At 43.5% G+C, this 25,519-nt stretch overlaps 1 protein-coding gene across 12 annotated transcripts in view; it reads right to left on the bottom strand.

Annotated features, from left to right (window-relative positions):
* Positions 1-25,519, bottom strand: part of APBB2 (amyloid beta precursor protein binding family B member 2) — a 364,788-nt gene that overhangs the window by 156,143 nt on the left and 183,126 nt on the right. For 9 of the 12 annotated variants that reach the window (XM_019526014.1, XM_019526018.1, XM_019526016.1 and 6 more), the window contains one exon: positions 1,460-1,668. In XM_019526014.1, coding sequence (XP_019381559.1) covers positions 1,460-1,668 — 209 coding nt within the window. The remainder of the gene's footprint in view (positions 1-1,459; positions 1,669-25,519) is intronic. The other 3 variants (XM_019526015.1, XM_019526019.1, XM_019526008.1) reach the window with 1 other exon arrangement.

Consider the following 25,519-nt stretch of genomic DNA (forward strand, 5'->3'; position numbering starts at 1 on the left):
GCAGAGTTAAAGGCTTTAGTTACTATGGATTTGTTACCAGAAGGTGCTTGAGTACCCATGGACTCCTGTGGAATACATTTTATCAAATAAACTACAAGATAACCAAATTACAAATTAAATGTTGAACCTAAATTGCATCAACACAGTAAAACAGGATTCTGAAACAGGACAGTCAGTGGAAAACTCATAGGCACCTTGATAAAGATTTTACTGCACATTAACTTAAAAAGAATTTACATTTAAAGTTCTCATATCTAAGGGCATTTATAGACATGCTCCAAAAGGCAGCAGGCACAGGAGCTTTAATTAGCGCAGCTCCGAGAGCCACACTAATTAAAAGCGCCCTGACCACTATGTGTATTAGTGTCACTGCACTGAAAAATGGTGGTGGGGTGCTTTGAACTAAAGCTCACTGAACGAGCTTTAAAGCGCCCCGCCAGCATTGTTCAGTGCGGGGACGCTGACACACGATGCTAGAGTCTGCTGGAGCGCAGTAATTTCCACACTCTAGCAGACGCAATAAATCAAGTCTGCTCCGACACATTGGAATTACCGCACGTTGGAGCAGCCTCCCTGCATGTGTGTAAGAGCCCTAATGTTTTACATTCAAATGCATTTGATGAAATACAACATTTTTCTTGTATATACATTTAAACAATATAAATTAAAGTCCATTTTCTCTAATATACTGTTCCATTTGGTTTATTTTACATCTTACCCAGACTTCAATAAATTACCCCATAGGATTGCCCCCCAAAAGTTTATTCCAATGTGTTATTACAGTTTAAACATATTTGTCACATTTTGCTCTTCTCCCTCTTTCCAAACTAGAAGACAAAGTTGCTTTCTTTTCTCCCTTTCTTTTCCAATATAAACATTTAGCACAAACCTATCTATTGAACAGAAATACTTTTTCTGGTAGACTGCTAAAATGTTTACACACCAGAATGCTGTGGGTTTATGCAAGATAAATGCTTCCATATAGAACCTGGAATCTCAGGTATAACTTCAAATGTCTGTGTATGTGACACTCCAGCTAACTGAATCAAAAAGGCAGAAAATGTCATATAAAAAGCCTAGTCACAGGACAGTTAATATGTGGATGTTGTATGTAGTCTGTACCTGTACAATAGAGTACTGCTTTAATGTACTCTAGGGAACCTTAATAGTTTCACATGCATGCACGTACACCCTTCTCCAGCCTAATTTTGAATCACACTGGACGTCTGATTTCATACTAAATATTCAAATCTTTAAGATGTTTCATGAAACAAGGCCATTAAAATATGCATGGAAGATGGATACTTATGAGGTATCAATAGACTGTTACATTTACGGATGCTAAGATGGTCTGTATTTTAAAGCTTATTTTGCTAACTGTTTTAAGTGCAAGTCAATGGCTGAAAGAGATCCTATTTTCTTTTTTAATATACTATGGTAAGAAGATACTAAATTTTACCTCAGTTTCTGGGGTTGGAGATGGAGTTATGGAACTAAGGGATCCTTTCCTTGAACCCTGACGATCTGTTGGTATCGAGACAGGACGTTCCCACTGGGTTGTTCCCGTTGGTATGTGCCAATAATAGATCCCTGCAATGTCATTGATTTTTTTCCAGCCCGGTGGCAAGTCAGGGTCTGTCTGAAATGAGTGATCACTCCATATATCTGCTGGGAAAGTTAAAATAAACCAGTATTATTAACATGTGAGACTTTTATTCTCTTCCAGTTCTCATCTTGATTGAAATGATGCAGCACTAGTACTCTTCTTGCTCTTTGCAGAAATAAATAAGAATCACAGAAATAATTTAGACAGTATTAGTAAGCATTAACATGACAGTAAATGGAGGAAAAGTATGTAAAAAAAAGAGACGTTGTAAAATATTTCAGTTCATTTTTTTAAATAGGCTTAAATCCTTTAATTATGAAGATAAACAACAGAGTATTTGTTCCAGTGTTAAGCAATTATGTAGAATGAGTGGCTAAGAGTTGTTTCAAAATATCTCTACAAAATTTCCTGAAGAAAAGAACATATAAAAGGTTCCATATTTCCGATCACAACAGTCCTTGGACATCAATTTTAGTGCTGGATCCTAACAAGTCTTTTACCTATTATGCTCTTGACCTCAGTAAATGTCTTATATCCATAAGCTCCATTTTCTAAAATATATTTTAGAAGTAAGCTCTTCGTGAACTAAATGTGCCTCATCTTTTCCATCTCTCCTCATTTAAATATGGATGTAAATATTTTTTGAGCATACTATTCCAGGTGGCAAGCACAAGCCACAATGCTTTTCCAGTGGTGTCACCTAATATTATTCACTGCTCTTACACTAAGATGAGCTAATTCTGAGAATGAAGAGCTCCGGAGACCTCCAGCTACATGACTAAGGTAATATTTAACTCTGAGTCTCACATCTGTTGTAAGCAGAATACAACTTAAGAGTCAACATCTTAGATTTGGTACTCAGCCCAAGAATATGCCAAATATGTCAAATATCTGTTCTATTCTATTTCACACTCAAAGTCTGTTTCTGCCTCCAATGCTGCCTGCAATTTAACACTTTCTTATCTTTCCTTAACCAAGTGATTCTCAACCAGGATGCCACACAGTATGATGCAATATTAACACTGTTAGCTGTGCAAACATGTACATAATTCACAAGATAAACCCAGATATTTTAAATATTTTAGTGTTGAAAGCATTCTGATCTGCTGTTGTCTTTCCAAGTTCTTTGCAAGAGAATTGGTCTCTTATTTTTCTGTAGTCAAGAAATTAGGAAAACAAAGAACTGGCATTTTATGAGGGTTGCTGAGTTAAAAAAAGGTTGAGAACCACTGATTGAGGGTAATGGGATTGTCCATGTGACCTACCAAGAATCACCATGAAGTCTGATGCAATGTACCAGTAAGTATATGATGAGGCACCTGAAATCTAGCATATATCACCATCTGCCTTTCTCTTTTGGGAAAAAGTAGTAAGAGCAACTTTCTGCCCTGAACCCCAGGGATTTATGGTATTCAAGTTGAAGTAAAGAATTTGCCTGAGGGACCTGTGAGAATGGTCCCTAAAGACATGAGCTAGAATTGAATGATCTTAGGAGATCCACTCTTCAGTCATAATTTCAGTCCAGTTCTTGAAAAGGGCAAGGCAAGAACCAAGGTGGGGAGAAAGGGGACATCCTAGTAAATTAATCCAAGACCCTCAACCTAGCATGAAGTTTGGTATGTAGACCTGTTGGAGAAGTGGCAGAAGTGGCTTTCCCCTTTTGAAATTTCAGTCTCTTCCAGAATTATTAAAACAGGGGTTGCTGGAAGAAATAAGATAAAGGAAGAATTTGTCTTCTGTCTGTGGACAACTGACTGCTTTTTCACGAAGGAGTTCTTGAGGTATTCTCAATAACTTTTGCCTGAATCAATTCTAAGTTGGATGTTCCTCTCACAGAGTTGTCTAGATTTGAACTGAGGCTCTTTAGCTGTTAGTACATGTTTCTGAAGTGATTTGCAAACTTCACACTTAGATGGGATACAACTCTTACACAGAGCTGGTATTAGACTTGTGGGGGGGGGCTTTTTCCTCCTATCTGTACACTGCATGACTTGCATTAGCTTAGCACAATCAGGCTCCAATTGACCCCAGCTGCTGTCCCTTAAAATCACTCACCACTGTTCTAAGCAATCAAAGTACTAGATCTGCCCTTCATTTAGGTCAGCTGCAGAGCCAGAACTCTAGTGTCACCTACCACAACAAAGACAATGCGTTTCCTACTACAGCCAGTCCACAAGGAAAGGAAGATCAGATTTAAAAAAACCCAATTAAAGTAACTACAGTGCAACTATAGAAGAAGCTAAACTACGCTATAGATAGTGAGCTGTTTCAACCTTACCAAAGGGCAGCTGGTAGGAACTAACCGGTGGGTGGAAGAGAGCATACACAGATGATGACACACATGAGCAAACTTTATTGGTGAAAACAGTCCAATCTCCTTCATGGTGGGCACATAAGAATGAAAGTTGGTTCAACACATCCAAATATGTGAAGATAAATCAAGGTCTATTTTTAATTGTAAAGCTGCTGTTTTTAGAGACATGGTTATTTCTGACCCATTACCTTGTGTGTCATTTCAAGAAATGTATTAGCAAAGTAATGCTGACTTGTAGTTTTAAATATAAGACAACCATTTTTAAATGTCTGTTGGATTATAACCTCATTAAAAGTTGTTTCAACCAGTTATTATTTATTTCAATGTCATTTACATCACCCCACCACAATTTTATTTGCTTTTACAATAGTAATAAAACCAACTTTATTACAGCCATGAAGATTTATGGAATGACTGCATAAAGCAAATATATATTTCTTTGTATTTGGGTAGGTTTATTTACAACACAGTAGATCAGAATGAGCCATGATCTATTGGAAGAAATAATTATTTAAGAGACCTTTACTCTATAGGCTTCTTTATGAAATAGGCAAGAACAACCACCACAGGTTTTAGAATGAGTTATGTTAAACAGTAAGGGCTTTGGCACAGGTTACCTTAAAACATCATAAAGCCATTTAAAACAGAAGCAATCATTAATTCAGGGGTATTAAACCACCATAAGCACCCTCTAAATGTTTTAGAGAGATACCACAACAGCCGAGGTTTATCTTTGATACATTTTGCCCAGGATAGCATATGGATGTTCTAGGGAAATAAAATGTCTTACTTTCATTTATCCAGCATCCCAGAATGCATAGGTCCCAACTACTCTACTCCTTCCCACCTACTAAATCTCTAGTGGTCTCCAGTTGCATGGTCTCATTGCCTGAGGGACTCTGGGCTCAGCACAGAGCCACTGTGGCTCTAATTCATAGGAGACAGTGCTTGTTTTGTTTGTTTGCTTGTCTCAGCTGCATGGTTGCCTTGGCTGGGGTCCCTGCTTTGCAGGGAGCTGTGGGGACTCAATTAACCAGAGACCACACAGTGGGGGAAAGCTTCACTGTGCCTCAGTTTCCCTGGCCCCACAAACCATCTGTTTCTCAGCCCTGCCCTACGTGCTCTATGCCATGCAGCAGGCATGCTGGTTCTCAGTTTTGCCCTTACGTGTGTTCTTTGCCATGACAACGAGCAAGTGTTGCCAGCCTTGTCCCCTGGCTTTTCCTCCCCTTCCCCAGCCCTCCAGGCAAGCCAGCATGACTCTGGCTACCTTTAACCCAACTCCCACCCTTCCAACCCAATCCCAATTCACTGGGACACAAGCAAGTTTTTAATACCTTTTTTCACTCCTTTCTCTTATTCCCCCTCACTTACTTCAAACAGTTTTTTAAAGATTTCTCCCCTCCCTCCCTCCCTCCACTCTGGCTGGGTCCTGCTGGCTAAAGACCCCCCCAAACCCCCTGGCAATGAGAACATGCAACTGGTCAACAGCTTAGGCTCCATGCTGCTTGCTCTGCCTCCAAGCTACATACCACTCTCCCAGCTCCTCTCCCACCACAGAAGAGAAACAGAGTCCTGGCTCCTGTCCACACCCCTGCCCACCAGCAGCAAGTCACAGTCATGCAGGTGTGAAAAAAAACATGAAGCCTTCACCTGAGACTGCTCTAAAAATGCCATAAATTTATGACATCACAAACTTCCACAGATTTCTGTTGTTATACTGGTAACCTGTGCCAAAGCCCTAAATTGAACCACTGTAATAAATGCTATCAAAATTCACTCTAGGGTGTTAGAGGAAGGTCAGGCCAGGCAACAGACATTCACTACATTTTCATATTTTTATCCCCGATTGATGCTGGAGTACCATGACCAATTATGGTTTCCAGTTCCATTTTCAGAATTATTCTGTTCACTGGGTCTAAAAAATATTTTACCATAATTTCAGTGCAAAGAAAAAAAATCCCTTAAAATCTGTCACCACTGATCATCCCAGACTTAACCTGCTGGCTATTTAAAGGTCAATATTGTTAAAGATTTGCAGCTGAACTAATTTAAGTAGATCCATATGAAAGGACATGCCACAAGAATAAAGATGTGGCATTTTCCAATGGAAGTTTTACTAAGACTGAAGATTAAGGCCTCATCTGCATGGGGGGAATTGAGGAGTCTAACTATCCTAGAATAAATCTTTTGGTATAACTTAGTTTTTCCATACTACCTCCTTGTATAGCTACACTCTTTAAGGATAAGAGTGGCTTTATACTTGAACAAAATCTAGAAAAGAGAAAAAGGGAAGAGACAAAGTAAGATACCCTGAATGACAGACAACATGACATTTTAAGAGCTGGGGTTTAAAGACACGTAAAATAAGCTCAGTTTCATTTAAAGCAACAATTAAAAGGTACAAAAAAATGGGTTCAATTGTTCCTATCTGCTGCCGCCAGTTTGCAGTAGTAAAGCCCAACAGGCATCTTTGGAGAATGAGGGCTGCTGCCTGTATGCAGTCCCTGGAGCTCAAGACTCAGGTTAGGGACAGAAATTACACATACATCAGTATAAGTGATGGGAAACTAGTCCAAACCTGCAGAACAGAAGTTCAGAGGGGTTTCAAAATAGCTGAACCCAGTTTAAGATAGAGCTGGATGGATGTAATTATCAGATTTAATCAGTTTAGGTTAGACCAGTCTATTGAACTTCTATCCCAGATTCCCTCCCAAATCAAGTTAGGTCACAGTCTCCCAGTATACCAGGATGCTTTGCAGCCTCCCGCTAACCTCCTCTTGCAGGGTGTGGAAGCTAGCCTTCACCCTCCCTCATCTGCTCTGGCTGAGTGGAGTTCGTCCCACTGCCAGGCTGCCACAGAACACAGACAGCAAAGCCTCTGCCTCTCCAGCTCAGCCAGCAGCAGCACAGGGGCAAGCAAGGTGGGAAACTGAGCCCCTCAACCTGGCCCTGGCTCACCCCAGCTGGGATCTTCACAGCGGGGCATCTGTGTTCCCACCCCAGCCACTCCCTGGCACTGCTGACAGCCACTTGCCATCAGTGGGGGTCAGGCAGTGGCCCCCCCAACCAGTGTGGGCTGGCTCATGTAGGTAGAAGGGGGACCGTACCCAGGCAGTGGGGGCATCTGTTCCTCCACTAGTGCACCATGCCCAACAACCCCCCCCCCCCAAATCCTGGGGATTGCAACAGCCATGATCTCTAGGATCTGGAGATTTGACACATCTCTTAGCCCTAGGGATCACGGCAGCTGCCTTCCTTAGGTAGGGGGTTTGATGCACTCCCAAGCCCTAGGGATTGCAGCAGCTGCAATCACCAGGGTCCAGAAGTTTCACACACCCCAAGGCCTAGGGATTGTGGCAGTCACATTCCTTAGGTTCTGGGGGTTTCACGCAGCCCTGAGCCCTAGGGATTGGAGCAACTGTGATCCCCAGGGTCCAGGGGTTTCATGCAGCCCTGAACCAACCCTAGGGATCATAGCAGATGATCCCTAGGGCTTGGGGGGCGGGGGGTGAGTGTGTGAAGCACCTGGACCCTAGGGATCATGGCTGCTGCAGTCCCTAGGGCTCAGGGTTTTTTCTCTGGGCATGGCGCACTGATGGCAAAGCAGATGCCACCACCATGCGAGCCCAGCCCCCTCCCCCACCCATGAGTCAAGCAGTACAGGTGGGGAGGCACCTGGCTGCCACTGAACTGGCTGGGAGGCAGGGTGGTGCTGGAGAGAGGGCTGGGCTGGCAAATCAGTGGTGGCCCAGCTGGTGGGACAATTGCTTCTGTGATCCCAGCTTGTTGGCATCAGCCAGTGCAGGCAACCTGCTTCCCCCTTGCACAGAAGCGGGGGATGTCTGTTTTGTTTCCTCCTGACCTAACCAAGGGCATTTAGAGGAAAGTGCAAAACTTAGAGCGCTTCCAACTCGAGTTTTCTGAACCTCTATATTTAGCCTAAATGGGAGAGGGAGGAGATGGAGGTAGTCGTCTTCTGCAGCATGCACCAGCCAGCAGAGGTGGCCAAATAGTAGGAATGCTGCATCCTTCTAAAAGGGCTAAGTGGTGGGATCTATAGAACAAAGGAATTTGCCTATTTGATTATCCCATATAAATTGGGATATTTGGGGGATATTTCTCCCTTCCATTTGTTTGGGTATTTAACACAAAATCAAAGGGAGGAAGAAATTAAGAGTAAAATAATGTAATGATGAAACTCACAGTAAGCTGAAGGGGAACTCTGGAACAAGCACAGTACCTGAAACTGCTTATAATGCTCTTTTTAAAACTCTGCAAATATTGACTTAATGATATTCTTAAAAAAAAAAAAGAGAGAGAAGAGAACAAACTGATAAGAAGTCATTACAACATAAGTATTTCTAACATTCTCAGTTCCCCCCACCCTCAGTCGAAAACTCCACATCTAGAAAGGCCAAATTCCTGCCTTTACCATGTAACTAAATATGAGAAGCAACAAAACTTTATGAAGACTTCCTTTCTGATATCCTCTCTACCAAGTTATACCCAAAAATCAGTGTTTGCATTTGATTCTATAACAATGGCTAAAAAGGGAAGTTTGTGATGAATACCGATACTGTTTTCAAGCTACTATAGTACTTTTTATACAGGCATACCTTGGAGATATTGCAGGTTTGGTTCCAGACCACCGCAATAAAGCAAATACCGCAATAAAGCGAGTCACACGAATTTTCCCAGCGCATATAAAAGTTATGTTTACACTGTACTGTAGTCTATTAAGTGTGCAACAGCATTATGTCTAAAAAAATAATGTACATACCTTAATTAAAAAAATACTTTATTGCTAAAAAATGCTAACCATCATCTGAGCCTTCAGCGAGTCGTAATCTTTTTGCTGGTGGAGGGTCTTGCCTCAATTTGTAAAAAACGCAATATCTGCGAAGCGCAATAAAGCGAAGCGCAATAAAACCAGGTATGCCTGTACTTAGTATAAATAAAGACAGAGCATAATGATAGTTGAAAAAAGCTCCATTGAGCATCAAGCAGGTTCTGATTCACTGTTTTGAAACCACTAACAAGCCAACCATTACAAAAGGACAAATATTCAGAAAGTATAACTGTATTTACATGGGAACTTGAACAAAGCATTTTGTATTTGGAAAGTGCAAGGTATAATAAAAGCCTACATAAAATAACATAATGCTGCTTGATAAGTCTTTCCAGCAGTTGTCAGCCTCTACCACAGACCTGATGTATATCGATAATAAACTCAGTTCAATACTATAGCCTATAAATTTAGAAGTTGTGTTTGGCAACATGATTAGAAAATTTGAGAATCCAATTTTTATATCAAGTTAGAATGATTATAGTAGCAAATACTGAGCTAATGTAGAAATGCTGCTGCCATTCGACAAGATGGAAACATAGTACTGCTAAACAATATTGTAAGAAGCATGCACATTTGGTGACCGTTTTCTTTGTAAAAACTGATATTTTTATTGTTTCCTTATATTGCTTTTTCAGAGAGAAAGGGTGGCAATCAAATTGCTGCCATACATGAATCGTTCTGTACTCTCCATTCAATTAGAAACAGATAAAAATTACAGGAGGCAGCAGGATCTCTTGTGATAGGCCAGTAAATGGAGAAAATGGAGCCAATTTTCTTTCTCATTATTTTGCAGCATCATGAACATGCTTTTCCATCCATCACTACTGTCCCAAGGCTACAGCTGAAGGTCAGTGACCTTAATGTGAGACTTAGACCACTAGCGTATCTGAAGCTGCGGACCATCATTTTTGTACCAAATCACAACTTGGTTTGCATACCTGTCTGTGATCAGCCCTTGCATCATTCCCAGGCAGAATTTCAGACTTTAAAAAGCTAACTTTTTTAGATATGTGGGGAGCCAGAGGAAAAGCAAGGGCAACAATGGACCCCTGCTAAACCAGATGGGGCAACTGACATATGCACTCAGCAACTATGAAAATGGGACACAGTGGTGAGGCTGAAGGTGGACAAGGCCAGTAAATGGACAACTGTTCTCAGCATTAGCAATAGTGAATAGTGAAACAATACCTCCTAAGACGGTTAACACAAAGCTAAAATGTTTCTCAAGTGGATTAGTGTTATATAAGACATAGAACAATAATTATCAAGGCACTGAGGTCATAGATAAAGAAAGAAATTTTGTAATTAAGATATATGCATTAACACGTCTCATTGGCTAAGGAAAGAAGTTACACATGAATCAGCTTAAAAGTCATCAAAAACTGGTTTAAACCTGTAACAGAACAGAATCTTAGTGCACATAAACCAGTTTCAGATAAACCCGGTTGAGTGTAGTATCAGACTTAACTGACTTGGGTAAAAACAGTTTTATGAAACTTCTGTCCCAGCCCTGTTCCTGGTTCAAGTTAAATCACAGCCCTGGGCTGGGCTGTCCACTCCAGCACAGAAGAGTTGGTGGGGAGGGGATGGGGGAAGATGAGACAGGAACTCCCCCCTGGCCAAACCCCAGCTGGGATCTGGGGCCAGGGAGGGGGGTTAAATACACCTTTCCCTGAGTACAAAGCTACCCTGAGGCTAAACTTTCTGAAACTTACTGCTGGCTGTGACTATGGACTACAAATCCCAGAGGCACTTGCAAGCAAGAAGTGATAAGCAAACCTGGAGAGCCCTGCTGCTGTGATTAGGGACTGCAAATCCCAGAGAACTTGGGGACAGCACGAAGAGGAAGCAAACACACAGCCCATGCTGGCTACGGGCCAGGGAGCGATGCCCTAGTGCCCCGCAGCTTCTGGCCTGAGCCACTGCAGATATGTGGCTGCATTTTCTGAATCAAAAGCAAATGTGTATCCAGCTGTTTCTCAGTTTAATCTCTGCAGCTTAGACTAACCTGCAAAGACTGAACTGATTCAGCCTCAGGCTTTTTGACGGTCTGTACTAAGCTGTTATGGCTGAATCACCTCACAGTTTAAGAAAGTATCCTACTCTTTTTGGCATGCATCCTACTCTTTTTGGCAAGTTTGTTGATTCATGTTCTTCATGAATCAACAAACTTGATTCATGAAGAACATTGGCTACCTCATGAGGAGAAGCAAAAGCATGATAATGTATAAAAAGAGGAATTTAAGTATTTTAAGCAGAAAAACAGACTCATTTTACTTCCAAGAAAAGGGCATTAGTTTCTCACAACTGAAAGCTGTACAACAAATGTTTTAAGGGCCGACCCGCAGCTCATGTAAACTAGTACAGCTCCACTGAAGTCACTGTAGCTACTCCAGTTTATGCCAGCTGAGAATCTGGTCCTTATTTCTAGGAAGGAGAATTACTGGAAAGAGAAGGTTGATATGATAAAGTGAAACCAAATGGCTGCAGGCACAAAGAGATTCTGGCAAGCAACTGATGTATAGTAGCTAAGTATTCTTATTGAAAAGCAATATCCACATGCTGTACAGAGATATGGATGATAGATCTGAATTTTCTCCATTCCATAACATTTGTGTTTCTATCCAAGCTTCAGTGTTTAACTTTCCCCATAATAATGGTTCTTTTACTGAGTGGATATTCTGAATAAAGGGGAGGAGTTTAAAATCAGGGATTAAGCCCTATTTTGCTTAGCTTCATGTGTCCTAAAATATAAAACTTCTGACTGTAATAAATAAATGAATAATTTTTCATTTTTCCTACAGACTGATAGCACCTTTGGTCCCATCCCTCTATCTTCAGTTTTCAGTACAAACTAGTCTGGCCCACAGCTATTCTCTAAATTATCACTTCGCATTCTCTTTCACCCATCCATTTCTGTCCAGGGTAAAACAGATACCAGAGCCTGAGGACAATCCTTACTGCTGGAGGCTCAGTGTTGTAAGTTCACGGTGCAGTTGCTGACATTGTAGTGTGTGGACATACATTATAAATGAAAGAATTCAAATGGGAAATTTTTATCTGCAAAATAAAAATGAGTGAGAAAAGTTTCACTTTTCAAGGATTTCCAATAATAGGACTACAATGGGATCCCAGGTCAAATTTTGTCCTCTATTTTGACAACATTGGAAAGGATCACTTCAAAAACTGGTTACTATCATATTTGCAGGGATGAAGGTACAAATAACAACTTGGCATATAAGAAAGCTCAGTGTTGCTTATTTTCCCTGCTGGACACACAAATTTTGAAGATAACTAAAAATAAAAATTGTAAATTTTTTCTCCTTACAGTACTTTAAATCTTGCATTAAGGAAACTTTTCTTACTTTTTCTTGTCCTAACTTTCCAAAAAAAGAAAAACAAAAAGAAAAAAAACAACCCAGGCAAATCTGCCTTAAGGACTCAGTGCCACATCACTGAAGCTAATGGCTAAATAAATCATATTCACTTTAGAGGGGCCAAGTATTTGGACCTTAATAGACATGCCTTCTCCCCCAGTATATTTTATAGTTCAAACAAAGAAAAAGACATGCCAAATAAATGAAGCAAAGGAATAGGAATTATAAACAAACAATCTCCATTATTTTTAAGCAGCAGAATGAAAAGAACACTATCACAGACCCTGTTTCAGATACTGTATTTCAAAGTGTTATGTTTGCTGTGGTGATGGTGATCAACACAGAGGTTTAAACTCTATGTGATTTACAACACATTTGCATGCACTGCAGCATAATCAACTGTAGCACCTACCCTCATAATTCACAATAACGATGGTCAGCAGGTAGTCTCTCCCAAGCATCATAGCAAGAAGCATGAATGCTATCTCAGAAGCAAAAATGAATGCAGCCAAAATGCAAACCACTAGGACAAACAATTATAAATCAGATGAGCCTGTCTAATTTTGGAAACATTACTCAATAAGGAGTGATAAACATCCAGAAGGTAGTCATTTGGAACAGTCCTTCCTCACGGCATGCTACTGGTTGTCATGACAACATGATCATCATCCTGGCAGAACCTCTATGAGCAAGTCACATGCATGTCAGAAGGCACAGTAGAAAGATTCATTCAGGTTCCAGAGTGGTCAAACACAGCATTTACAGGGGTAAGCATTGTGGGATCTGATCCTGGACCACTTAAGTCAACGGCAATTCTGGTTGCACATATTATAAGACACATAGAAGGCTAATTTCTTTTTTTTTTATATCCTGTAAAAAAGCTTGTAAGTGCTGTGCATTTGCTCTGTTTACCTAATAAATATTACAGCTTCTCTCTGTACTGTATGAGTTTGTTGAATACAAGGGGTTAATCCAAGCAAAAGAATAAACAGAGCACAGTAAGGTCAGCATGCACCTGATGTGCAATTTGACATTTCCTGCCACTCAGGTGTAGAAGGCTATACAGTGGATGGACATTGGTCTCTACTTGAACAATGAGATCCAGTAATGTCTGGAATCTGCCACAAGAAGGGCAAAGCCTCGTTGACAGTCTGAAGTGGTCCCTAAAATCACCAGCCTCTGCATTTGGACATAGGTCTGATTTTGGGTGTTTAGTTCAAGAGTCAGGAACAAGCACTGGATGGTACAGAGGTCCTCTGCCAACTGCTTGAAAGAACTGCCGCTCACTAGCCATCTGTTTCTGTAAGGAACACTGCTATGCTGTTTCTCCTGACATATGCCACAATCAATATGCAGACATTGGTGGAAACTCAGCCCAAGAGATGAGAGGCCAAATACTGGTAATGGTCCTACTGGCAATAGTCATGGCCTACCCCTCTCTGTATTGCAGAAAAACCTTTTCTGTCATTCCCAGAGTTAGACAAGGGGACACCTCTTGTAACAGGAAAACATTGTGAAAAGTATCCATGAAAAGAACCAGGAAAGAACTGTATTGAACTGGATGGCATCAGCATTGGTGTGATCTTCTAGGCTAGTGTTTCTCAACCTGTGGGTCATGACCCAAAAGTGGGTTGCAAGAATATTTGAAAGGGTCGTGAGCAAGTCCCAGAAAAATGCAGGAAAGCATAGGTTTCCCTTTGCAGGCTTGCAGCCTTCCAGCATGCAAGGGGCTGCCTGGGGCAACTGAAGGCTGCAGGCACACACACATGGACACATGGCAGGCATGCAGCAAGGCAGGGTTGTGGGAGCAGCCCCAGCAGCTGCATGCAGGTAAGTCTATGGGGAGTGGGGGTTGGAGGTCCAGGGCTTTGGGACTGTCTGGTGGAGGCTCTATGTGGGTCAGGGGTGTCTGGAGGGGAATGGGTGTGTGAAGGGGGCTGTCTGCCAGTGCTGGGGGAAGGGTAGCTGGGTGCCAAGGCTGTGGCAGGGCAGGGGAGCGGGGAGGAAGGTGCCTGCCCCTCCACCAGGGGACAGGGGTGGGGGGGTGTCCTTTGGGGGCATCAGGGAGCTGCATGGCTGGGCTGGCAGCACCAGTGCAGGTGCCCATACTCATAGGGGCGGGGCAGCTGGGAGACACTAAAAGAGGCGCAGGAGGGGCTGTGACCAGGCTGCCTGGTGTGGCAAGGGAGACCCAGCCCAGGGCAGGGGGGTGTACCTCTGGCATCCCCTCCTCCTCCCTCAAGCCTATGCTGGGACCAGACTCACTCTGCTGCTGCCTGAGACCCAGAGCCACTGCAGTCACCACGCTCCAGCCCGAGTGGGACAAGAGCAGCTAGGGCCCCCCGCTGGGAGGGCTAGAAGGGATGGGACACCAGCATGGCTGCAGGGCTGTGAGTAGGGGCTTTCTACTTGCCAATACAGGAGAAGCCCAGGATCACGATCACAGGCTCCCTCTGCACCAGCAATAAGCCATGATAAGCAATGATGCTAGATCCCACAATTATGCCTCCTACCATGAATACTCGACATGGCAGGAGGTGCAACTGTGTGGATTGCACATCAGATCCTATCAGGCCTTTACCTGGAATGTCTAGAGGGGCCTTAAAACTCTCTGTGGCAATTCAGGCCAGTGTCTGCCAGAAGTTAGCCAAGGGGGCAGAGAAGGACAATGAGGAAATCCAGGTAATGCACAGCATCTCTCAACCATCTATTAAAAGTTCTGCCTGTTCCCAAGGACTCACAGATACAGTTGCCAAATGATGTTTCTTTCTGTGAAGTCCTAGCAGTCCTTAATCCAAGCAAAAGAATAAACAGAGCACAGTAAGGCTCCACGAAGGGTGCTGGCTGGTGTTGGCATGTGTATAAGCCTCTAGAAAATGAAGCATCACCTTGGAGTCTTTCACTGTAAGCAGAAACACCTCAACTGTTTTTGGAGCTGAAAAGTTCTGTTCCTTCAAAAGGAAACTACTGTAACTATAAGCCACTGCTACTGCTTGAACTGAACCATCCTGCTGGAAGCCAGCTGGTGATGGCTGCGCTGGCAAGAAACTTACCCCATCCCAAAAACAGCCTTGAAACAAGGAGAGCGTACAGTGCGCCACCACCTCTACAAGTCTTGGGGTAAGCTCTGATTCTGGTCCCAGATTTGTTCCTTATTCTTGTACTTCTGGCATCCGGGTCTGGCTTCTCACCCTGGCTATTGGCTTGCTCCTGATTACAATGCTCAGCTCCTGATCCTGCTATTTTCTCTGGCTGCCCTTCCCTAGGTTGACCTGCAGTTTCTGACTCCAGCTTCCTGATCTTGGCTTGACTCTCACCTTCATGATTCTGGCTCCCTGATCCTTGCTCATTCCTGATCAGCACCACTCTGCCTCCCTCACTTGGACCTCCTACTGACCATCTGGCTAAGGAAGCAGCTTGAACCTCAAACATAGGCCCAAGCCAAGCAACTGTCAATGTCCTGGCAGCAGGCTTTAATCCTCAAACATCTTGCTGTACACTAGGGGAACAGAAAAAAAAAACAAACAAAAAAAAAACGGATCTCCAATGACAACAGAGCACAGGAGTCAAAATTCAAAGGGTAGAAAAACAACTCCAGGCCTGTACCCTAGGAAGACATCAGGTGGTGATGTTTCATCAGTGCTGGCAGACAGAGACACATGGTGAAATAGATTAAAGGAAACATTACAGAGCAAAACCAAAAATTATTATTAAACAAATCTATCACAAAGCTCATGGGACTAAACACAGCCTTATCTAACATTACCCAGAATATTTCCATGCTTTGCATTCTTCCTTATTAGACTAGATTAATGGCACTGTCTTAACATACACTTATTGTAAATGTTATAGAAGCTGCCTGTGCATTAGCATTTTAAAAACCTTTTCCTTTGGTAAGGTTCACTATAGGTTTCCGGTCAATTATTCTGAGTAAATTAAGTTTCTCTCCCTATTTGTAATTAGTTTAAACTTTTAAATGCATCTGAATGCTTGGCAAATTGATATTCTTAAGCCACTGAAAGAGAATAAAGGCATATTGACAGATGAATAATATGATATTTTTCTTCCTTCTGCAATGCTATTCTGTGTAGTCTTATAGTTTTATACCTATTCTTTCTGCTAACTTAACAGAACCCTGAATCAGGCTTAAAAATCAGCAGTCTCTGTACCCAAGCCATGCAATTTCACCCAATTCTACTTATCTCATTTGGTAGATGAAGTAAAAAACAAAACCAATTAAATATATACAGACAGTTCTTTGCTAGTTGATAAACCATACATTCAAAATGCAAGCAGAAATTGAAGGAAGAAATTGTGGCACAAAGTAAGCTTCTGTAGTTACTGGAACTGATATTCCTGAAAGCTTTAGGGCTTTGTTAGTACATTTAGCATGTACTAATTTTAGTTTATCCAGGATTGATGCATGTTACCTTTTTGTTTTTTTAAACTGCTGCAAGTTTTAGCACAGGTACCCCATAAACACACTTTTGAACAGCACTTTGGCACCTACTTTTATGTAGCACAAACTTTATTTAAGGCCAAATCAGTTCCATATTTAATTTGGCAAAGACCAAGAGTTAGTTTCCAAAATTTGACTGAGCAAAGCTCAATTGTCAAGTCTGTGTGGCTCTAACACTGGGCAAGTATCCTCCCTCCCAGACCCACTGGGGCTTCAGATACTTCCCAAATCCAGGTAGGCATCCTATGTGCAAGCCCCGGAGCTGGAAGCCTTGGGGTTCAGATGTTTCCTATTTCCCTTCATCTTAGTCAAAAGGCTGCAAACAATGCTTGATATTAGTCCAACGCCACATCATTCATTGGGCTCCCTACCTCCAAGACAACAGCATTTTAAGTCATGGTGTAAGTTCAGCAGTGCTCAGTATGTGTGTGTACTTGAGATACCCTCCACAAAGGATCCATATGCTTATTAACCCCCATCCATGCCTGGAACCAGGTGTTCTTGTCAGAAGTCCTAGGATGCTTCAAAAATTTATATGCAGACGTGGTGCAGGGCAACCTGATCTGGCTTTATCTTTTGGAGGTTGGGGCCACACTAATCATATGCATCAGTCTGAGGGAAGATCTGAAAGAAGGATTCTGGGTATGCAATGTTATACCTCACCATGACTTCGAAAAGAGTAGGCAATGAGGAGGACTGTGCTTAATAAGCACTACCATATATCTTATTCAGATGAGTTGCACTAATTTATCTTTGTGGTAGATTTCCATCAGCATGTCTATCATCATCAATTTGCCCAATGTATGCCACATGTTTTATAATCATGCTGTGTTGGCTGCACTTACTCAATTTTATAATTGGTTTCCATCACTGAGCACATGCTGCTTTTGGCAGAAATGTAATGACAGTAAGATGTGAGACTTCCTTGTATGCAATTTTAATATGAGGAGCTTTTTCTCTATGCTAGTTGGGGGGAAAAGAAATGTTGTTGTATATTTAAGTAAATATAATAATACCCTTGTAATATGCACTGTTCAGACTTGCCTTCCGAGGGTTGGTGAGAAGGTATATGGCTACGAGCCCCCTGCCTGCCTGCAATCTGGGTCCCCCACTACAACCCCTGGCCAGCCTGGATCAGGGCTACTGCTGCCTCTCTCATCCCCAGGGCTCCCTCCCTGTCCTCCCAGCTTACTTGAAGTTCCTGACAGAACAAGCAGGGAAGGGGAACCTACCCAGAGAGCAGCACTGGCAGCAGTCATCAGGTTCCTTTTCTCTTCTTACTCTGCTGAGACAGTACCAGGAGCTACAGGTAAGCCAGGAGCTGCTGGGGGGGAGGAGGAGGGGAGGGAAAGGGGAAGCAGGGATCTGGGGTGGAGGGGGAAGGGAACCCACCTGCCAACCCCGCCACCACTCTTTGGGCTGGGCTCAGCCTGGACAGCATTCGTGGTGGCGGTGGCAGGCAGGTGCCCTTCTCTGCTTGCTCCTCTGGGGCAGTGCCCAAAACTACAAGTGAGCTGTGATGGCTGGGGGAAGGGAGAGGGGCAGAGGGGGAGCCCTAGGTCGAGAGTGGTGGGCAGGGAGAAAGTCCAGAGGGGCAGGGAGGGAGCCCTGGGGGACAGGTGAGGGGGTAGAAGGGGAATACCAAGGGGTGGGGGGGAGCCCTAGGTGTGGGGTGGAAGGGATGGATGGGGGAGCTCCAGGGGCTGAGAAGTCCCCAGAATGGGAGAGAAGTGGGAATTCTTACCTTTAGATGCTTTCCCTGCTGTCATTGTGGGGGAATTTAAAGCGGCTGAGAGCAGTGCCTCCTAGGATACTGGAGGACTGCTCCTAACTGTTTTGGGCCTGTGCATCAGTTGTACATGACTGCAATATAAGCTACCCAAAGCCATTTAGAGATAATCCTCGATAGATGAGAATGATCTCTGAGCTGCTCAGAGAGCTCTTAGTACATGTTTCTCTGCCCTAATGTCTAGACATCTCTTCTTTTAAGGGCCCTTACCATGTATTAATTAATGTGTAACAGCACCCTTAGATTCCTTTCTTTACTTACAATGAATGGAATTAATGTCTTACTTATCTGAACATTATCACAATAATATCAAAATAAAACTGAAACTGTGCATCATCAGCAATCATACCCCCCATCCTTCTGTATTGCACAGAGAGCTCTGTTTGAGCTACTTAAATGGCTAAAAGAAGGCTTTTTTCCTATGAGGAAGGGGGAGTGGACTAATGCTGCTAGGTGGCAGACCTGAAAAGTGTTTATCAGGAGTCCATCCATTTACCTCTTCCCCAAGAGATGGGAGCACTTCTGCCTCATGTGATGCTTCCAAGTGAGAGACGTGTGGAAAAGGGCACTGTGCCATGACCTAAGGTTCACTAGAAAAAAAATATTCAATTCACCCTTCCCGATTCCCTTAGTTACAGCTCTGCTGGCAGGTCCCAGACATTCCTCTGGTTTGCTGCTCATACAATGTGGCTCCAGCTCCTTGGAATGTTTATGTTCAGCTCTGATTTTACATGCTTGCTAAAAAAAAATCTGGACAGCGCAAGACAGAGAAGGGAAACTATTCAACTTTTTCAACTGTTTCTCTTTCAACAGAAGCTACATAGGAAAAAGAAAGGGCATTTTTCTATTTGTTCTCAACCTTCCAAAGCCTGATGCAAAACTGCAGGTGTCAGAGCTACTTAAAAAGACTACAAGACTTTAGGGCTAGGGACAGACATTCAAAAAGCCTGAGCTTGAATTGTTTCAATCTTTGCAGGTTAGTCTAACCTGCAAAGCTTGAACCGATATGGAGTTGGATAGACATTCTCTTTTCATTCCAGAAACGCAGGCACATGCCTGCAGTGGCTCAGGCTAGAAGCTGAGGTTGCTACAGCAGCCCTACCTTCCCTTCTAAAGCACAGAGCCCACCAGGATGCTCTGATTAGACCAGCAGGGAACTGATAACAGTGTTTATCACCCCTAACTCACTGTTTAACACCCCATTAAGAAAACAACAGAGGGACATTACCAGCTATGTGCTGATTCTGCCTTTGTCACAGCACAGACCATATCCAGCAAATGATCTGCTATCCAATACACAGATACCTCTCTGCAAGGCAGAGGGGAGGGGGGAATTCCTGTTTAGCAGGGAGCAGTAAGGGGGAGCAGGGGAGGAGCAGCCTACAAGTCTCTACCAGGGCTGCAGCCAGGGAGCAGGGGGGCAGGGGCCAGCTCTGCTGTGGAGCAGATAGCCCCACCCATCCCAGAGAGCATGGGGAGGCTGGTTTAACTAAAACCAGCAAGGGGTCTGGGACAGACATTGAATAAACTGGTTTATTCAATCAGTTAAGTCTGATACTACATTCAACCAGGTTTATCTCAAACCAGTTTCAGCCATTTTCAAAGTGGTTTATGTGCACTAAACATCTGTTCTGTTACAGGTTTAAACCAGTTTGTGATCACTTAAACTGGTTAGTGTGTAATGTCTGTCCCTACCCTAAAGGAAAGTGGCAAGCAATCTAAACATAGAGCAGTTACCAGCTCCTGCCATAAAGCTCAACAGACATTAGTGTTTCTCTCTTTTGAAAGACTTATCTCAGTTTAAGTACTGATTTTTATCTCATCACTGCCAATTAGAAATAGCTTTTGTGATGGGGACATCTGCTCAGTAGAACTGGACAGACATCACACATTTCACATAGGCCACAGAACAGCTGTCAGATGGTAACAACTTTCAATCACTTCCAGCATGGGGCAGATTCAGCCCCATAATGTAAGGTTTGCCTACATGGGAAAATTCAAAGCTTATGCTGCTTTGAAAGTTATATAACCCAAACCAAAAAAAAAGCACTATCATTTCAGTATTAGGGTATTCATACACGGAGTTTTACTGACACAGAGATAGTTCCCTATGTAGGCAATATTCAGACCTGAATGTCTTGCATGTGAAAACTTGTCTGACTTTACGCAGTTGGTCCAAGAAAAAATATCACCCAAAGAAATGCCTGCATCTCACATAAATGGTAATGAGGGCAAGAGGTATGTGGCAGGATGACCTGCTTGTGCCCCTTGTCCCCCACCCAAAGCCCCTGCCCCCCAGCCCTGTTGCTCCTTGCCCCCCAGCTCAGGCTCTGGGTAGCTGCTGGAGCCCAGGCTGCTCCCAGCAGGGCTTGCAGCATCCCAGCTGCCTGGTGGGAACAGCCCAGGCTCCCATGTGGCAGCAGCTCCCCAGAGCCAGGGCAGCTGCAGCCGGGAGGCTCCAAACAGCTGGCCGGGCTCTGGCTTCGGCTCCATACCAGCACATGCAGACATGCCTTGGAGCGGGCAGTGGGGGAGGGGCCTGAGGCAGCGCAGCCCTGGTCTCTCCCCCACTCCCAACAGAGGGTGATAGTGGGGTCTCACAGCCCAGCACAGCTGTTTGTAGCCAGTCCGGGCTCTGGGCAGCTGCAGCAAACAGCGGGCAGGCTGCAAACAGCTGCGCCGGGCTCCACAGCTCCGGTGTCAGCTCCATGCTAGCAGCAACTACATGTGCACTTCAGGGCAGACAGTGGGGTAGCGCAGCCTGCCCTGAGGTGCCTGTGCAGTCGCTGCCAGCACAGCACCAGAACTAGTGTGAAATTGTGAGCTGGATTACCAACCTTATTAAGTCTGCCCTTTTGGAAGACAAAAACCATAACAAATTTGCATCTGCTTTCTTACACCTTGGCCTAACACACTACTAGGCCAGACTCCTCCCCCAGGCTCAGAAGACCTTTTGTATACAAGTTTCCCTCTGTATGTGTGAATTCACTCTTATGCTATGACCCCTTTTATACCAAAAATTTGTTATAGGCAAAGTAAATTCACTCTTAGGCAATCAGTGTGGTAGAAGCTCGCAGTCAGCTGCTTTGTGTGGTGCATTGTGGGAATGACGCCGTAGGCGGAGGAAGAAAAATAATTAGCAGGGCTGAGCTGGGTGGTGGTGTCCAGACCAGGCTGGAGTGCCAGCCCCTGCAGCCCAGCACGGACGTCAGCTTGGCACCCTGGGAGCTGAGAGCCATGAAGCCACTCAGCAGCAGCACCTACAGCCACTGCTCAGGGTAGCTGGTGCCTGTGCTTCTGGAACTTCAGCTGCCCTGGGAGTGGTGCAACGCCATGTAAGTCCCACCATGGGCAGGCAGGCGGTGCGGCAAAGCCTAGCAGTGCCACTCCTGAGGCAGCTGCAGCTGGGTGCAAAGCGCAGCAGCAGCTGCCTCTGCCGTACTGTAATCCCAGCTGTGTGCATGCCCCTCCCCACCCTTCCAGCAGCTGTCCGGAGCCTGCATCCCCACATCTGGAGGGGACTGAGCCCCCTTAGCCCTGGCCACCCTATGCTTGTATGTACTGTCTGCTGTTGGTGAGTACCAAATTGACTTGCAAATCTGACAGAAATGGGCCTGGGGGTCAACTACAGTTGAGATCTTGGAATGTATCCCTATTTGTTACATTGTAAAGTGTGTTCCCTTTATGAGAATTTGAGTTAACGTGCCATTTTCCAGGAATGAATGTACAGCATAAAGCAAGGGAAACCTGTACTGGATAAAAATATATATGTAAAAGTAATTTAACAGCGCAGCTCCATACTCAGGGGAAGGGAAGTTTTAACCCCACTTACTGGCCTCAAGCCCCAGCAGGGGTTTGCCTGGGAGAAGGGCAGTGAGCCAGTCAGCAAGGCCAGTGAGCCAGCCATCACTGCTCCAGCTAGGAAGCAGAGGGGCAGGGCCAGACCTTCTCTCTGGAGCAGACAGCACAGTTCAGCCCAGGGTTACATAACGCCAGGATGCTGGGAGACTCTGATTTAACTTGAACCAGGAAGGGGTCTGTGACAGAAATGTCATAAACCAGTTTGACCTAAATCACTTAACTCTGATTACTACATTTAATCAGGTTTGTTTTAAACCCATTTCAGCCATTCTGAAACTGGTTTATGTGCACTGAACTTCTACTCTGTTACAGTTTTAAACCAGTGTGCGATTACTTAGGCTAGGTACGGGCATTACACACAAACTGGGCGAGTGTTCAGAACTGGTTTAAACTTGTAACAGAACAGATGTTCTCTGCTCCACAGCAGGGCTGGCCCCTCCCTGGCCAGAGCTCCAGCAGAGACTTGCAGGCACAGAGCGTCTTCCTGGCTTCTCCCTGCTTCCCTCTGCCTTATGCAGGCACCTCAGCATTAGCTAGCAGACCACATGCTGGCTACAATCTATGCCGTAGGAGACAACGGACAGACAGGCTTTTTGAAGGTAAGCAACAGGAAGCTTAATTTCCTTCCTTGCAAGAGCTGTTTAAGAAGAGCTCCATTAGTTAAATGCAGAGAGGTTTTACTTTCTTAATGGGTTGATAAACACCGGGTTAGGGATGATAAACATTCCTTTCTGGGCTGCTTAAGAGGGGGTTGGGATTAATCAGAGCATCCTTCTGGGCCTGGCCACACCTGCCTCAGCTCAGTCCTGTGGAAGTGAATGGAGGGTTGCTCTAGTGCCCCCCAGCTTCTAGCCTGAGCCACTGCAGGCATGTGACTGCATTTCTGGGATGTCTGTCTGGTTACAAAACTGATTTAGCCTAGCCAGGCTAGACTAACTTGCAAAGACTGAATCAATTCCGGCTTTTTGAATGTCTGTCTCTAGCTTTTAACCAGTTTATGTGTAACTTATGTCTCTAGCCCCCAAGATATAAAAGGCTTACAACACTAAAGGGAAGGCCGTTCAGCAAAAAGCTTTCTGTTACATAGGCAGCTTAGATTCTGCATTTGAAACATACCGGGCAAGGGAGTTTTAACTTAATGGCTGTCAGGATACCATTATCTACATGACCTCTTTAAGGCTACTTAACCACTTTGTGCTTCAATTTTTCATTTGCCACATGTGGTATTATGAGCTTTAGCTATCAAGCAAAAACCTCTGAGATCCTACTCTATACTAAACCACTGAAGAATTCAAGATCTCCTGTGCTTTATCCTTCCATTCTATGAGGTCTACACTGGGAGCGACACAAACACAAGCAGTTTGAGTTATCCTCTGCTCTTTACTCAAATGCCATATTACTTAATATGAATGCAGCATTTAAAAAGATGGAACACATGCCTTATCTTACAATAAGTTTGATACAAAATCCTTGTTCTGGAAAGAAAAATCCCCCCCCAAAATCCAGAAGACAGTGTTTCTTCAGTATAAGTAAACCACTATTAGGAAGTCTAAAACACAGTTTAGTGTTTAATATTTAATGAGGCCAGTGAAGACACCTATAATGTTCCCTATATGCTAGGAAGGAATAAGATCATATTCCCCGCCCCCCCCCATAATTTCACTTACAATATTAATGGCTTATTACAGAAACTAAACAATTTTAGATAAAGCTTTGAATTAAAATTGGAAATTGGAAAAAATCTGTATTAAAACAGATTCTGAGCCAATGCTATTAACAAAGTATTTTGCAGGGAAAAAGTATTTTGCAGAACCCACTAACCTATAAGGTGCACGAAATGGAACAGAAAATGCAGGATTGTGCTTTGGACACAGCTACTGCATAAATGCATCAATAGATTCTGAAGTTTCCAAGGGATTCTTGTTAGCATTTTCTGTACATACAATATTCAGCTAATTAAAGGCCAGTGAAGCTAGCCAGTAGAGAGTGGTGCAAAGATATAATTTGAATGATGGATGAACTAAAACTGCTTTCCTCTGACAGGTCCATTTACAGTAATGTGCAAGTGCATTAAAACAAGTCTCTCAGATTTTTTTAATGATTCATTAAAAATATAATATAAAATTGAATTATAACTAAGAAATTAAATATGTTTAATTTAGAATGAGTCAGCATTTTGCCTGAAAAACCTTGGCAGAACAGGTACTTGGTGACTATCAGTAGGGATCTACCTAAATCGTGACAAGAAAAAGAGATTTTTGTAGGCTGCTGCTCATGGCACATGGAGAAAATACTGCAGCCTTTTCAGGGCAAGCCCACCCTTCACCACTTACCAGCTGAGGGGCCCCGGTGGCCCCATGCTTTTCCATTGATTGGCCCAGAGGGCTGTCTGTTGTATAGCCCTGCCCCCTTGCTGCTGACTGGCCCAGAGGGCAGTTTCTTTTGAGACCCTGCACCTTGACACTGATTATCTAAGAAGGGCAGGGCCATGCAACAGGCAGCCCTCTCAGACCAATCAGCAGTGGAGGGGAAAGAGGGGGGGAACAGGGGGCAGGGAGAAGAGGGAGGGCAGCAGCCATCTTGCCTGCTATTCTTCACACCGGTGAAGATCAATTAAATTTTATCAGTAACTACAAAGACTAGCATGTTAGTCCTAAACCTAGACTGATTTATCATCATCCATAGGCGATATGTTCTTAGATAGTCAACATACTATAGGGTCCTAGGAGTCTATGTAGATGTTTCATGTACACGCTTCCTATCATGTTATTCCAGTACTTCAAAGAAAAGAGCAAAGGTTACCCTGGCAACAAATCATCACACTTACTACAAGACACAACTACATGAAACAAATAAAGAAATCAATGCTTTGTAGGCAACATTTCCAATAGCCTCTGTATAATCAAAGAAAGATGGTAGGCTAGCATCTCAAAATGGTTAGAAAATAGAGAGGACCTTTCAAAACACATTTTCAGCTCTTAATTTCCTAGATATTTAACACTTGCCAGTCATTTGGTTTGAAAAGGATTAACTTCAGCCATACCAAGTAGTCTGTAAAAGCATATGTCACATATTTCATACAAGTATTCTACAACTGGATCATTAGTGCTGAAATGCCTTATAAAAAGGATGCTTTAAAGAAAATTTAGAGGTGAGAACCAGAAATTGAGAAGATGGCCATTTTTCACTGTGAGTATGGAGAAAATAGACTGGATCTATCTATGGTAGAACTCATGAATACTGATAGCTTGGAAGTTCATT

The sequence above is a fragment of the Gavialis gangeticus genome, unplaced genomic scaffold, assembly GCF_001723915.1.
Source record: "Gavialis gangeticus isolate Ggan-Ray unplaced genomic scaffold, GavGan_comp1, whole genome shotgun sequence".
NCBI classification, from domain to species: Eukaryota; Metazoa; Chordata; order Crocodylia; family Gavialidae; genus Gavialis; species Gavialis gangeticus.